This window comes from Stenella coeruleoalba (genome assembly GCF_951394435.1).
Source record: "Stenella coeruleoalba genome assembly, chromosome: 7".
NCBI lineage: Eukaryota > Metazoa > Chordata > Mammalia > Artiodactyla > Delphinidae > Stenella > Stenella coeruleoalba.
Window position 1 is genome coordinate 75,854,393 of NC_137153.1, and position 12,243 is coordinate 75,866,635.

Consider the following 12,243-nt stretch of genomic DNA (forward strand, 5'->3'; position numbering starts at 1 on the left):
AATTTCGTTTCTTTTTATGGCTGAGTATTCCATTGTATATACGTGCCACATCTTCTTTATCAATTCATCTGTTGATGGACACTTCCATGTCCTGGCTATTGTAAACAGTGCTGCAATGAACATTGTGGTACGTGACTCTTTTTGAATTATGGTTTTCTCAGGGTATATGCCCAGTAGTGGGATTGCTGGGTCATATAGTAGTTCTATTTTTAGTTTCTTAAGGAACTTCCATACTGTTCTCCATAGTGGCTGTATCAATTTACATTCCCACCAACAGTGCAAGAGGGTTCCCTTTTCTCCACACCCTCTCCAGCATTTATTGTTTCTAGATTTTTTGATGATGGCCATTCTGACTGGTGTGAGATGATACCTCACTGTAGTTTTGATTTGCATTTCTCTAATGATTAATGATGTTGAGCATTCTTTCAAATGTTTCTTGGCAATCTGTATATCTTCTTTGGACAAATGTCTATTTAGGTCTTCTGCCCATTTTTGGATTGGGTTGTTTGTTTTTTTGATATTGAGCTGCATGAGCTGCTTGTAAATTTTGGAGATTAATCTTTTGTCAGTTGCTTCATTTGCAAATATTTTCTCCCATTCTGAGCGTTGTCTTTTCATCTTGTTTATGGTTTCCTCTGCTGTGCAAAAGCTTTTAAGTTTCATTAGGTCCCATTTGTTTATTTTTGTTTTTATTTCAATTTCGCTAGGGTCAAAAAGGATCTTCCTGTGATTTATGTCATGGAGTGTTCTGCCTATGTTTTCCTCTAAGAGTTTAATAGTGTCTGGCTTTACATTTAGGTCTTCAATCCATTTTGAGTTTATTTTTGTGTATGGTGTTAGAGAGTGTTCTAATTTCATTGTTTTACATGGAGCTATCCAGTTTTCCCAGCACCACTTATCGAAGAGGCTGTCTTTTCTCCACTGTATATTCTTGTCTCCTTTATCAAAGATAAGGTGACCATATGTGCGTGGGTTTATCTCTGGGCTTTCTATCCTGTTCCATTGATCTATATTTCTGTAGTCTTGATTACTGTAGCTTTGTAGTATAGTCTGAAGTCAGGGAGCCTGATACCTCCAGCTCCATTTTTCTTTCTCAAGATGGCTTTGGCTATTCAGGGTCTTTTGTGTTTCCATACAAACTGAGATTTTTTTGTTCTAGTTCTGTGAAAAATGCCAGTGGTAGTTTGATAGGGATTGGATTGAATCTGTAGATTGCTTTGGGTAGTAGATTCATTTTCACAATGTTGATTCTTCCAATCCAAGAACATGGCATATCTCTCCATCTATTTGTATCATCTTTAATTTCTTTCATCAGTGTCTTATAATTTTCTGCATACAGGTCTTTTGTCTCCTTAGGTAGGTTTATTCCTAGATGTTTTATTCTTTTTGTTGCAATGGTAAATGGGAGTGTTTTCTTGATTTCACTTTCAGATTTTTCATCATTAGTGTATAGGAATGCAAGAGATTTCTGTGCGTTAATTTTGTATTCTGCTACTTTACCAAATTCATTGATTAGCTCTAGTAGTTTTCTGGTAGCATCTTTAGGATTCTCTATGTATAGTATCATGTCACCTGCAAACAGTGACAGCTTTACTTCTTTTCCAGTTTGGATTCCTTTTATTTCTTTTTCTTCTCTGATTGCTGTGGCTAAAAGTTCCAAAACTATGTTGAATAACAGTGGTGAGAGTGGACAACCTTGTCTTGTTCCTGATTTTAGAGGAAATGGTTTCAGTTTTTCACCGTTGAGAATGATGTTGGCTGTGGGTTTGTCATATATGGCCTTTATTATGTTGAGGAAAGTTCCCTCTATGCCTACTTTCTGGAGGGTTTTTATCATAAATGGGTATTTAATTTTGTCAAAAGCTTTCTCTGCATCTATTGAGATGATCATATGGTTTTTATCCTTCAATTTGTTAATATGGTGTATCACATTGATTGTGTATATTGAAGAATCCTTGCATTCCTGGGATAAACCCCACTTGATCATGGTGTATGATCCTTTTAATGTGCTGTTGGATTCTGTTTGCCAGTATTTTGTTAAGGAGTTTTGCATCTATGTTCATCAGTGATATTGGCCTGTAGTTTTACTTCATATCCTTACTTGTTTTAGAGTTCTTGCAGAAGCAGAACATGACGTGAGGATTTATGTACAAGTAATTTATTTGGCAGGTGATCTCAGGAAGCACCTTTATGGGGTGAGACAGAGAAGGGAAGGAAGACAGTAAAGAGCACATCACCAAGCTAGTTACCACCATGGGTTCCTGGAATTTAATCCTTCTGGAAAACGCAGCAAGCCAGTGTACAAAGCAGACCTCAAAGACAACCTGCCCAAGGGGTGGGGGAGCTGGAGTAATTATACCTAAACTTACCAGTTATTGGTGGAGGGCTGCTGGGTGGGTTCGAAGGGGCATGAAGTCCCTGCAACTTCGGGCCTTCCCCAATCAAGGGCAGAGCGGGCTCTAGCGGAGTGAAAGAGCCTCCAGGCAAAGAGTAGGAGGTGCCAGCAGTCAAAAGTCTAGGAACTTCGCAAATGAAAAAATTCTACATCAGTGGCAGTATGGGAAAGGCACGAGAGCCACAGTAATGTGTTTCTGGAGTGTTTTGAGAGGTTCCAGAGGCTTTTAGTTTTCAGACATAAAGTGGCCGTACATAACAGGGAATCTTGACTAGGTACAGCTTAGTGACCATAATTATGGTCTAGTGACCAGTTAGGGGAAGCGTTTAACATCCTGTGGGTTTAGTTATACAACATCTAAATTAAAACATGACCCAGTTTCGCAAACTGAGGTTTGAAGTTAAATTTCTTTATGGCTAATATTTTGGTTTGAATGGTCACTGTTACTCTTTCTCCAACCACTTTGAGAGATTTATTGCATGTGCACTGGCAGTTTGAAAATGATAATTATGTGGATTTTCAAGCAGACTACTTTGACCTTTGCATCTTCTCAGACTTTTAAGGATGCTTTAGTTTTTCTTTGTCTCTTTAGAAAGGCGGCACATCTACTGAGTCAGGGTCATGAGCTCCGGAATTCAGTCCAGGAACCATCTCTCCTAGTTGCTGCTGTCCTCAGAAGTAGCATTTGAACCACCAGGCCCTGACTTACAACCTGCATCCCCTCTTCCAGCTATACCCCTCTTTCTTTGATCTTGCAAGTCGCTACTCATTCAAGGCAACAAATGATCCCAGGAAGAGAGGAAAGGCAACGCTTTATAATTTCTACTTCCTAGCATAGAAGGATGGGTTGGTTAAAAAAAAAATTAAAGACCTATAGTTGATAACACCATATTGTATAACTGAAATTTGCTAAGAGAGTAGAACTTGTATGTTCTCACAAATAAAAAAGGTAAATAGGGCTTCCCTGGTGGCGCAGTGGTTGAGAGTCCGCCTGCTCATGCAGGGGACACGGGTTCATGCCCCAATATGGGAAGATCCCACATGCCGCAGAGCAACTGGGCCTGTGAGCCATGGCCGCTAAGCCTGTGCTCTGCAGCGGGAGAGGCCACAGCAGTGAGAGACCCGCGTACCGCAAAAAAAAAAAAAAGGTAAATATGTGAGGTGATAGATGTGTTGGTCGACTCAGTGGGGGGAAATCCTCTCGCAATGTATACATATATCAGATCATCATGTTGTACACTTTAAATATCTTAGAATTTTGTCATTTGTATCTTAAGCTGAAAAGAATAGCAAAAATTTTTGAACTAGTTGCAAGATTTAATTTCTTCATTTATTTTTCCTTACAAATGATCCCCTGCTCTCCCTTCTAATTCTTGCTGCTTTGTGCCCTTCTGATATTAACCTCTGCTCAATGGTTCAAACTCCTTCATGATCCTTTTTTACTCCAGGACTCGGATGGTCTGATTTTTTTGTGTGTGTGCAGTGCGCGGGCCTCTCACTTTTGTGGCCTCTCCCGTTGCGGAGCATAGGCTCTGGATGCGCAGGCTCAGCAGCCATGGCTCACGGGCCCAGCCGCTCCACGGCACGTGGGATCTTCCCGGACCGGGGGACGAACCCGTGTCCCCTGCCTCGGCAGGCGGACTCTCAACCACTGCGCCACCAGGGAAGCCCCTGGATGGTCTGATTTGACTAATGTGTTTATGTCAGCATTAGAGCTGAGATGGGAATCATAATTTTCAGTGATAGCACCATCATTTTTGTTAGTGCCTTTCTCTTGTTGGACCCACGTGGGTCTCCCTGTTCTGACTGTCTCCTCTCTCTACAGGCTCAGCAGTGGCCTTCTCAATGTGCCAGAGGTCCTGAAACATGGAGTGAAGATAGGGCTGGGTACAGGTTAGTAGTTTCCCATGAAGAACCATGGCAAAGTGGTTAAGTGCATAACTTTCAAATGTGACTAATTTTCAAGTAAGAGTTCTGTGTTTTAAAAGACTTAGTTTTATTTTCTGGTAGTCATATCTAGAGCTAATAAAATAATGAGGTTGGAAGCAGTAAGAAAGTGTATGCGAAGGGAAAAGTTTTGATGACATTAACCTCTTGAAAGCCATTAACCATGTTTACTATCCAGACATGGGGCTATAAAGGATAAGTCCTTCTCAAGTGTTTTAGAGATTCTTTTTGAAAAGTCCTTGTTTTTTGTTTGTTTGTTTTGTCCTTCCTGCTAAATTTCAATGGTTTGGATTTGTATGTTTTTGGTTTTCAATAGCTGTGTCATCACAAATACTATCTCAAAAGAAAATTATTCAACTTTGCCAGTAGTGAGCACAAATTCAGTCTATGCCATAACGGAGAACTCTAAGATATGTTAAAAAGCATGCTTTGCTTTTAAGCAGTTTTTAACAAAATGAGATTCTAATTCCCACAGGCAGTCTGATGTTTGCTAGGCTGAAGGACAGTCTAGGTGGCTGATGAATTAGTGATGTCTCCTTTTTTTTCACAGTACATTTGAATTGTTTTTCTTGAGTGTGTACTGTGCTGCTCACTTTAGAAGTGTCAGTCAGGCCCAAATGTTTAGGCATCCACTGTGAGCCTTTTTTTTTAATCACTGTGTGTGAATGAACTAAAAAAAATTTTTTTTAAATGGCTGTGGGGCACAAGGTCTTATTTTTCATTCTTGATGGGTTTGTCTTCCTGATATGTAAGAGCACCAGAATGTTTGCATATTGACAATAATGGTTTTTATCATTTTCTGCAATGACTCAAGTCTCAGTTAATTTTTGTACCAAGCAATATTGGTAGGACATACAATAATACAAAATGATTTATCTATAATTTTAAAGAGGTGTGCTAGTTAGAAGTTTTTCTAAATTTTACATGAATCAGAGCAATTAAAATTCTTAAAATTTTGAATTTAAGCGTTGAATCATTGAGATTGTGTAGTACCTGGATATAGTCTCAGGTATTAAGGCAGGAAACCAGTTATTTTTAACTTCACAGAAAAGCTTTAAATGAATAAAAAATAAGTGGCCAAGAGTTTTTGTCAATCAATTGAAAATTTGGTAGAAATGCAAAAATCATATGTACTGCTTTCAAATTTTCTAGGATTTTGGTCTCCATGATTTAAGTTCATCACATGATTTCCAGTTCTTGATTTTGGGTTGTATAGTGACTGTCTAAAATGATTAGGTAAAGCTATGTCACTTATTAGCTGTAAGACCCTGAGCAAATTACCTTAATTTTCTAAGGCTTTGTTTCCTAATTTCTATAACAATAATTATAATAATGTCTATGTTACAACCTTGTTTTGAGGCTTAAATGAAAAAAAATGTGTGTGAGGTGGTTAGCACATATCTGGCATGTTGCAGTGGTTAATGAAGATTGGCTTAAAAGGGAAAAAGTAACATTGGTTTCCGATTAAAGGTTTGATTAAGTATGATATATTATCATATTAACTTGGAGAATGTTGTTGCATTTTACATAGTCTCTGTTGTAACAGCCATCCTATGCACCGGTATTACCTAAACATGACCTTTATGTATAAACCTGTCCTTCTGCTTTGGACTTCAGTAGATTATTTAACTGTAACTTATACTGTGGACAGAGAGCAGGTCCAAGAATGGATCATTCACCATGTCTATAAGAAACAGAGGCAGATCTGGACTTTCTCAAATATTAAATAGGAGAAACCCTGATGAAGCTTCACAAAAATATTGCAAAACAAGAGAAAGCAGTATCAAAAAGAAGAAGAAGATGAACATAGCTCTGAAAAGCATCTACTTCAGGATCCAGAATAAGAGTTCAGAAAATTGCTAGCATCCTTAGAGTACAAGAAGACATGGCTGTATGGAAAGACCATGAGTTTTGATGGAAAAGGAAAATTTGAAAATGAAAGAAGAAAACTGAAAAAGAAAAGAAAAAAAGAATAGGAAGCATGTAGATAGACCCTCATACACTACTGCAGGGAGATTAAATGGTACAACCAACGTAGAGAACTGTTCGGCAGTTTCTTATAAAGTTAAATATACATCAGTAATTCCATTTTGGGTATTTACCCTAGAGAAATGGACATACATATTTGCACAAACAGTTGTACAAGAATATTTATAGTATCTTTATTAATAGCCCCAAACTGGAAATAGTCCAAACAGCTTCCAAGAGGAGGACAGATAGGCAAATGTGGCATATTTATACAATTAAATATTATTCAGCATTCTAAAAACAGAACAAAACGTTGATGTATGCAGAATATGGATAAATCTCAAAAATATTTTGTTAAAAATGCTGGAGAGGGTGTGAAGAAAAGAGAATGCTCCTACACTATTGGTGGGAATGTAAATTAGTGCAGCCACTATGGAAAACTGGAGCTTCGTCAACTGAAAACAGAGTTGCCATATAATCCAGCAATCCTACTCCTAGGCATGTATTTGGACAAAACTATAATTCAAAAAGATACATGCACCCCTATGTTCACAGCAGCATTATTTACAATAGCCAAGACATGGAAGCAACCTAAGTGTCCATCAACAGAGGAATTGAAAAAAAAAGATGTGGTATAGAAGATCTAGATGCCTAGAGGAGACAAGATGGCAGAATGGAAAGACTAGAGCTCACCTCCTCTCACGAAAACACCACAATCACAACTGATTGCTGAACAACCATGGACAAAAAAGACTTGAACCTACCAAAAAAGGTATTCTAAAGACAAAGAAGGAGCCACAACGAGATGGCAGGACGGGTGCTTTCACCATATAATAAAATCTCATACTTGCCAGGTAGGTGACCCACAAACTGGAAAATAATTATTTCACAGAGGTTCTCCCACAGGAGTGAGAGTTCTGAGCCCCATGTCATGCTCCCCAGCCTGGGGGTCTGGCATCAGGAGGAGGAGCCCCCAGAACATTTGGCTTTGAAGGCCAGTGGGGCTTGAATGCAGGAGCTCCACAGGACAGTGGGAAACAAACACTCCACTCTTGAGGAAGCACACAAGGTTTCACAGGAACTGGAACCCAGAGCAAAGCAGTGACTCCATAAGAGGGTGGGCCAGACCTATCTTCAAGTCTTGGAGGGTCTTCTGGGGAGGTAGGGATTGGCTGTGGCTCACTCTAGGGGCAAGGACATTGGTGGCGGATGCCCCAGGGAATACTCATAGGCATTAACTCTCCTGGAGATAGCTATTTTGGCACTGAGAACTGGCCTCATCCAACAGGCTGCAGGCTTCAGTGCTGGGATGCCTCAGGCCAAACAACAAACAGGGTGGGAACACAGCCCCACCCATCAGCAGACAGGCTGCCTAAAGTCATCCTGAGCCAAAAGCTGCCTATAAACACACCCCTTGACATAGCCCTGCCCACCAGAGGGACAAGACCCAGCTCCACCCACCAGTGAGCAGGCACCAGTTCCTCCCACCAGGAAGCCAGCACAAGCCCCCAGATCAATCTCATCCACCACGGGGCACATACCAGAACCAAGAAGAATTACAATCCTGCAGCCTGAGGAATGGAGATGGCAAACACAGAAAGTTAGACAAAATGAGACAGCAGAAAAATATGAAGGAACAAGATAAAAACCCAAAAGAACAACTAAGTGAAGTTGAGATGGGCAATCTACATGAAAAAGAATTCATAGTAATGATAGTAAATACTATTCAAGATCTTGGAAAAAGAATAGAGGCACAGACTGAGAGGATACAAGAAATGTTTAATAAAGAGCTAGAATCTTTAGAACAAACAGATGAACAATAAAATCACTGAAATGAAAAACATACTAGAAGGAATCAATAGCAGAATAAATTAGAAAAATGAGTAAGTGAGCTGGAAGACAGATTGGTGGAAACCACTGCTGCAGAACAAAGAAAGAAGAATGAAAAGAAATGAGGACAGTCTAAGAGACCTCTGGGACAACATTAAACACAACAACATTTGCATTATAGGGGTCCCAGAAGGAGAAGAGAGAGAGAAAGGGCCTGAGGAAACACGTGAAGAGATAGTAGTTGAAAATGTCCCTAACATGGGAAGGAAACACTCAAGTACAGGAAGCACAGAGTCCCATAGAGGATAAACCCGAGGAGGAACACACCAAGACACATATTAATCAAACTGACAAAAATTAAAGACAAGGAGAAAACATTAAAAGCAACAAGGGAAAAGCAATAAGTAACCTTATGGGAGTTCCCTTGTATGTTGTCAGCTGATTTTTCAGCAGAAACTATGCAGGCCAGAAGGGAGTGACATGATATATTTAAAGTCATGAAAGGGAAAAACCTATAACCAAGAATACTCTACCTAGCATGGCTCTCATTCAAATTTGACAGAGAAATCAAAAGCTTTACAGACAAGCAAAAGCAAACAGAATTCAGGACCACCAAACCAGCTTTACAGCAAATGCTAAAGGAACTTTTCTAGGCAGAAAAGGCCACAACTAGAAACAAGAAAATTATGAAATGGGAAAGCTCACTGGTAAAGGCAAACATACAGTAAACATAGGAAATCATCCACACACAAATATATCAAAACCAGCAAACATGAGGAGAGTACAAATGCAGGATATTGGAAATGGATTTGAAATTAAGAGACCAACAGCTTAAAACAAACTTGCATATGTATATAGACTAATCTATCAAAACCTCATGGTAACTGCAAACCAAAAATCTACAATAGATACACACACACAAAAGAAAAGAGAATTCAAACACAACATTAAAGTTAGACATCAAATCACAAAACAAAAGAGGAAGGGAAGAAAAAAGACCTGCAAAAACAAACCCAAAACAATTAACAAAATGGCAATAAGAACATACATATCGATAATTACCTTAAATGTAAACGGATTAAATGCTCCAACCAAAAGACGTAGACTGGCAGAATAGATACAAAAATAAGACCCATATATATGCTATCTACAAGCAACCCACTTCAGATCTAGGGACACATACAGACTGAAAACGAGGGGATGGAAAAAGATATCCCATGCAAATGGAAATCAAAAGAAAGCTGGAATAGCAATACTCATATCAGACAAAATAGACTTTAAAATAAACACTGTTACAAGAGACAAAGGATACTAAATAATGATAAAGGGATCAATCCAGGAAGATGTAACAATTGTGAATATATATGCACCCAACATAGGAGCACCTCAATAATATTAAGGTAAATGCTAACAGCCATAAAAGGAGAAATTGACAGTAACAGGGTAATAATGGGGGCCTTTAACAACCAACTTTCATCAATGGATAGATCATCCAGAAATAAAATCAATAAGGAAATAAAGGCCTTAAATGACACATGAGAGCAGATGGACTTAACTGATATTTATAAAGCATTCCATCCAAGGGCAGCAGAAAAAACACATTCTTCTGAAGTGCACATGCAACATTGCACTTCATTGCACATGCAACAAGTGCACCCAGCAACACATGCTGGGCCACATTGCAAACCTCAGTAAACTTAAGAAAACTGAAATCATATCAAGCATTTTCTCCAACCACAACACTATGAGATTAGAAACCAACTACAAGAAAAAAAATGGAAAAAACACAAACACGTGGAGGCTAAACTATATGTTACTAAACAACCAATGGATCACTGAAGAAATCAAAGAGGAAATTAAAAAATACCTAGAGACAAATGAAAATGAAAACACAACAATCCAAAACCTATGGGACACAGCAAAAGCAGTTCTAAGAGCAAAGTTTATAGCTATAAAATGTTATCTCAGGAAACAAGAAAAATCTCAATCTAAACTTATACCTAAAGAACCAAGAGAAAGAAGAACAAACAAAATCCAAAGTTAGTAGAAGGAAAGAAGTCATAAAGATCAGAGCAGAAATAAATGAAAGAGAAATGAAAAAAAGACAAGATCAATGAACCTAAAAGCTGGTTCTTTGGGGAAAATAAACAAAAGTGATAAACCTTTAGCCAGACTCATCAAATAAAAAAGGGAGAGGGCTCAAATCAATAAAATTAGAAATGAAAAAGGTGAAGTTACAATTGACACTACAGAAATACAAAGGATCATAAGAGACTACTACAAGCAACTATATGCCAGTGAAATGGAAAACCAGAAGAAATGAACTAATTCTTAGAAAGGTACAATCTTCCAAGACTGAACCAGAAAGAAATAGAAAACATGAAGAGACCAATCACAAGTACTGAAATTGAAACTGTGATGAAAAAGCTTCCAACAAACAAAAGTCCAGGACTAGATGGCTTCCAGGCGAATTCTATCAAACATTTAGAGAAGAGTTAATAACTATCCTTTTGCAGAGGAAGGAACACTCCCAAATTCATTCTAGGAAGCCACCATCACCCTGATATGAAAACCAGCCAACGATACCATGAGAAAAGTGAATTACAGGCCAGTATCACTGATGAACATAGACTCAAAAATTCTCAACCAAATAATAGCAAACCAAATCCAACAATACATTAAAAGGATGACACACCATGATCAACTAGGATTTATCCCAGGGGTGCAAGGATTTTTCAGTATCCGCAAATCAGTCACTGTGATACACTACATTAACAATGAAGAATAAAAACCATATGATCATCTCAATAGATGCAGAAAAAGCTTTTGACCAAATTCAACACCCATCTATGATAAAAACTCTCCAGAAAGTGGGCACAGAGGGAACCTACCTCAACATAATAAAGGCCATATATGACAAACCCACAGCTAACATCATACTCAATGGGGAAAGGCTGAAACCATTTCCTCTATGATCAGGAACAAGACAAGGATGTCTGCAGTCATCCCCTTTTTTTTTTTTTTTGCGGTAAGCAGGCCTTGCACTGTTGTGGCCTCTCCCGTTGCAGAGCACAGGCTCCGGACGCGCAGGCCCAGCGGCCATGGCTCACTGGTGTAGCCGCTCCGCGGCATGTGGGATCTTCCCGGCCCAGGGCACGAACCCGTGTCCCCTGCATCGGCAGGCGGACTGTCAACCACTGCGCCACCAGGGAAGCCCTGAGCAATCACCACTTTTATTCAACATAGTTTTAGAAGTCCTAGCCACGGCAATCAGAGAAGAAGAAGAAGAAAAGGAATCCAAATTGGAAAAGAAATAAAACAGTCATTGTTTGCATATGACATGATACTATACATAGAAAGCCCTAAAGATGCTACAGAAAAGTACTAGAGCTCATCAATGAATTCAGTAAGGCTGCAGGATACAAAACTAATACACAGAAATCTGTTGCATTTCTATACACTAACAACGAAAGATCAGAAAGAGAAATTATGGAAACAATCCCATTTACCATCACATAAAAAAGAATAAAATACCTAGGAATAAACGTACCTACGGAGGTTAGATACCTGTATTCTGAAAGTTATAAGATGCTGATGAAAGAAATAAAAGATAACACAAACAGATAGAAAGATATTCCATGTTCTTGTATTGGAAGAATCAATTATGTCAAAATGACTGTACTACCCAAGGCAATCTACAGATTCAATGCAATCCCTATTAAATTACCAATGACATTTTTCAGAGAAATAGAACAAAAATTTTCAAAATTTGTGTGGAAACACAAAAGACAACAGAGCCAAAGCAAACCTGAGAAAGAAAAACCGAGCTGGAGGAATCAGGCTCCCTGACTTCAGACTATACTACAAAGCTACAGTAATCAAAACAGTATGGTACTGAAACAAAAACAGAAATATAGATCAATGGAACAGGATAGAAAGCCCAGAAATAAACCCATGCACCTATGGTCAATTAGTCTACTACAAAGGAGGCAAGAATATAGAATGGAGAAAAGACAGTCTCCTCAATACGTGTTGCTGGGAAAACTGGACAGCTACACATAAAAGAATCAAATTAGAACATTCTCTAACTCCATTCACAAAAA

At 38.7% G+C, this 12,243-nt stretch overlaps 2 protein-coding genes across 14 annotated transcripts in view; one reads left to right on the forward strand and one right to left on the reverse strand.

Moving 5' to 3' along the window:
* Positions 1 to 12,243, forward strand: part of GDA (guanine deaminase) — a 260,601-nt gene that overhangs the window by 212,699 nt on the left and 35,659 nt on the right. For all 4 annotated transcript variants that reach the window (XM_079925961.1, XM_079925962.1, XM_079925964.1 and 1 more), the window contains one exon: positions 4,221 to 4,288. In XM_079925961.1, coding sequence (XP_079782087.1) covers positions 4,221 to 4,288 — 68 coding nt within the window. The remainder of the gene's footprint in view (positions 1 to 4,220; positions 4,289 to 12,243) is intronic.
* The window catches only part of LOC307188602 (uncharacterized protein), a 205,414-nt gene that overhangs the window by 45,578 nt on the left and 147,593 nt on the right, over positions 1 to 12,243 (reverse strand). Inside the window, exon 3 of one of the 10 annotated variants that reach the window (XR_013829013.1) lies at positions 2,392 to 2,522. The exons of the other annotated variants lie outside the window; for them this stretch is intronic. The gene's annotated coding sequence lies outside the window, so the exon portion shown is untranslated. Of the gene's footprint in view, positions 1 to 2,391; positions 2,523 to 12,243 lie in introns of those variants that run through there. 10 annotated transcript variants of the gene reach the window in all.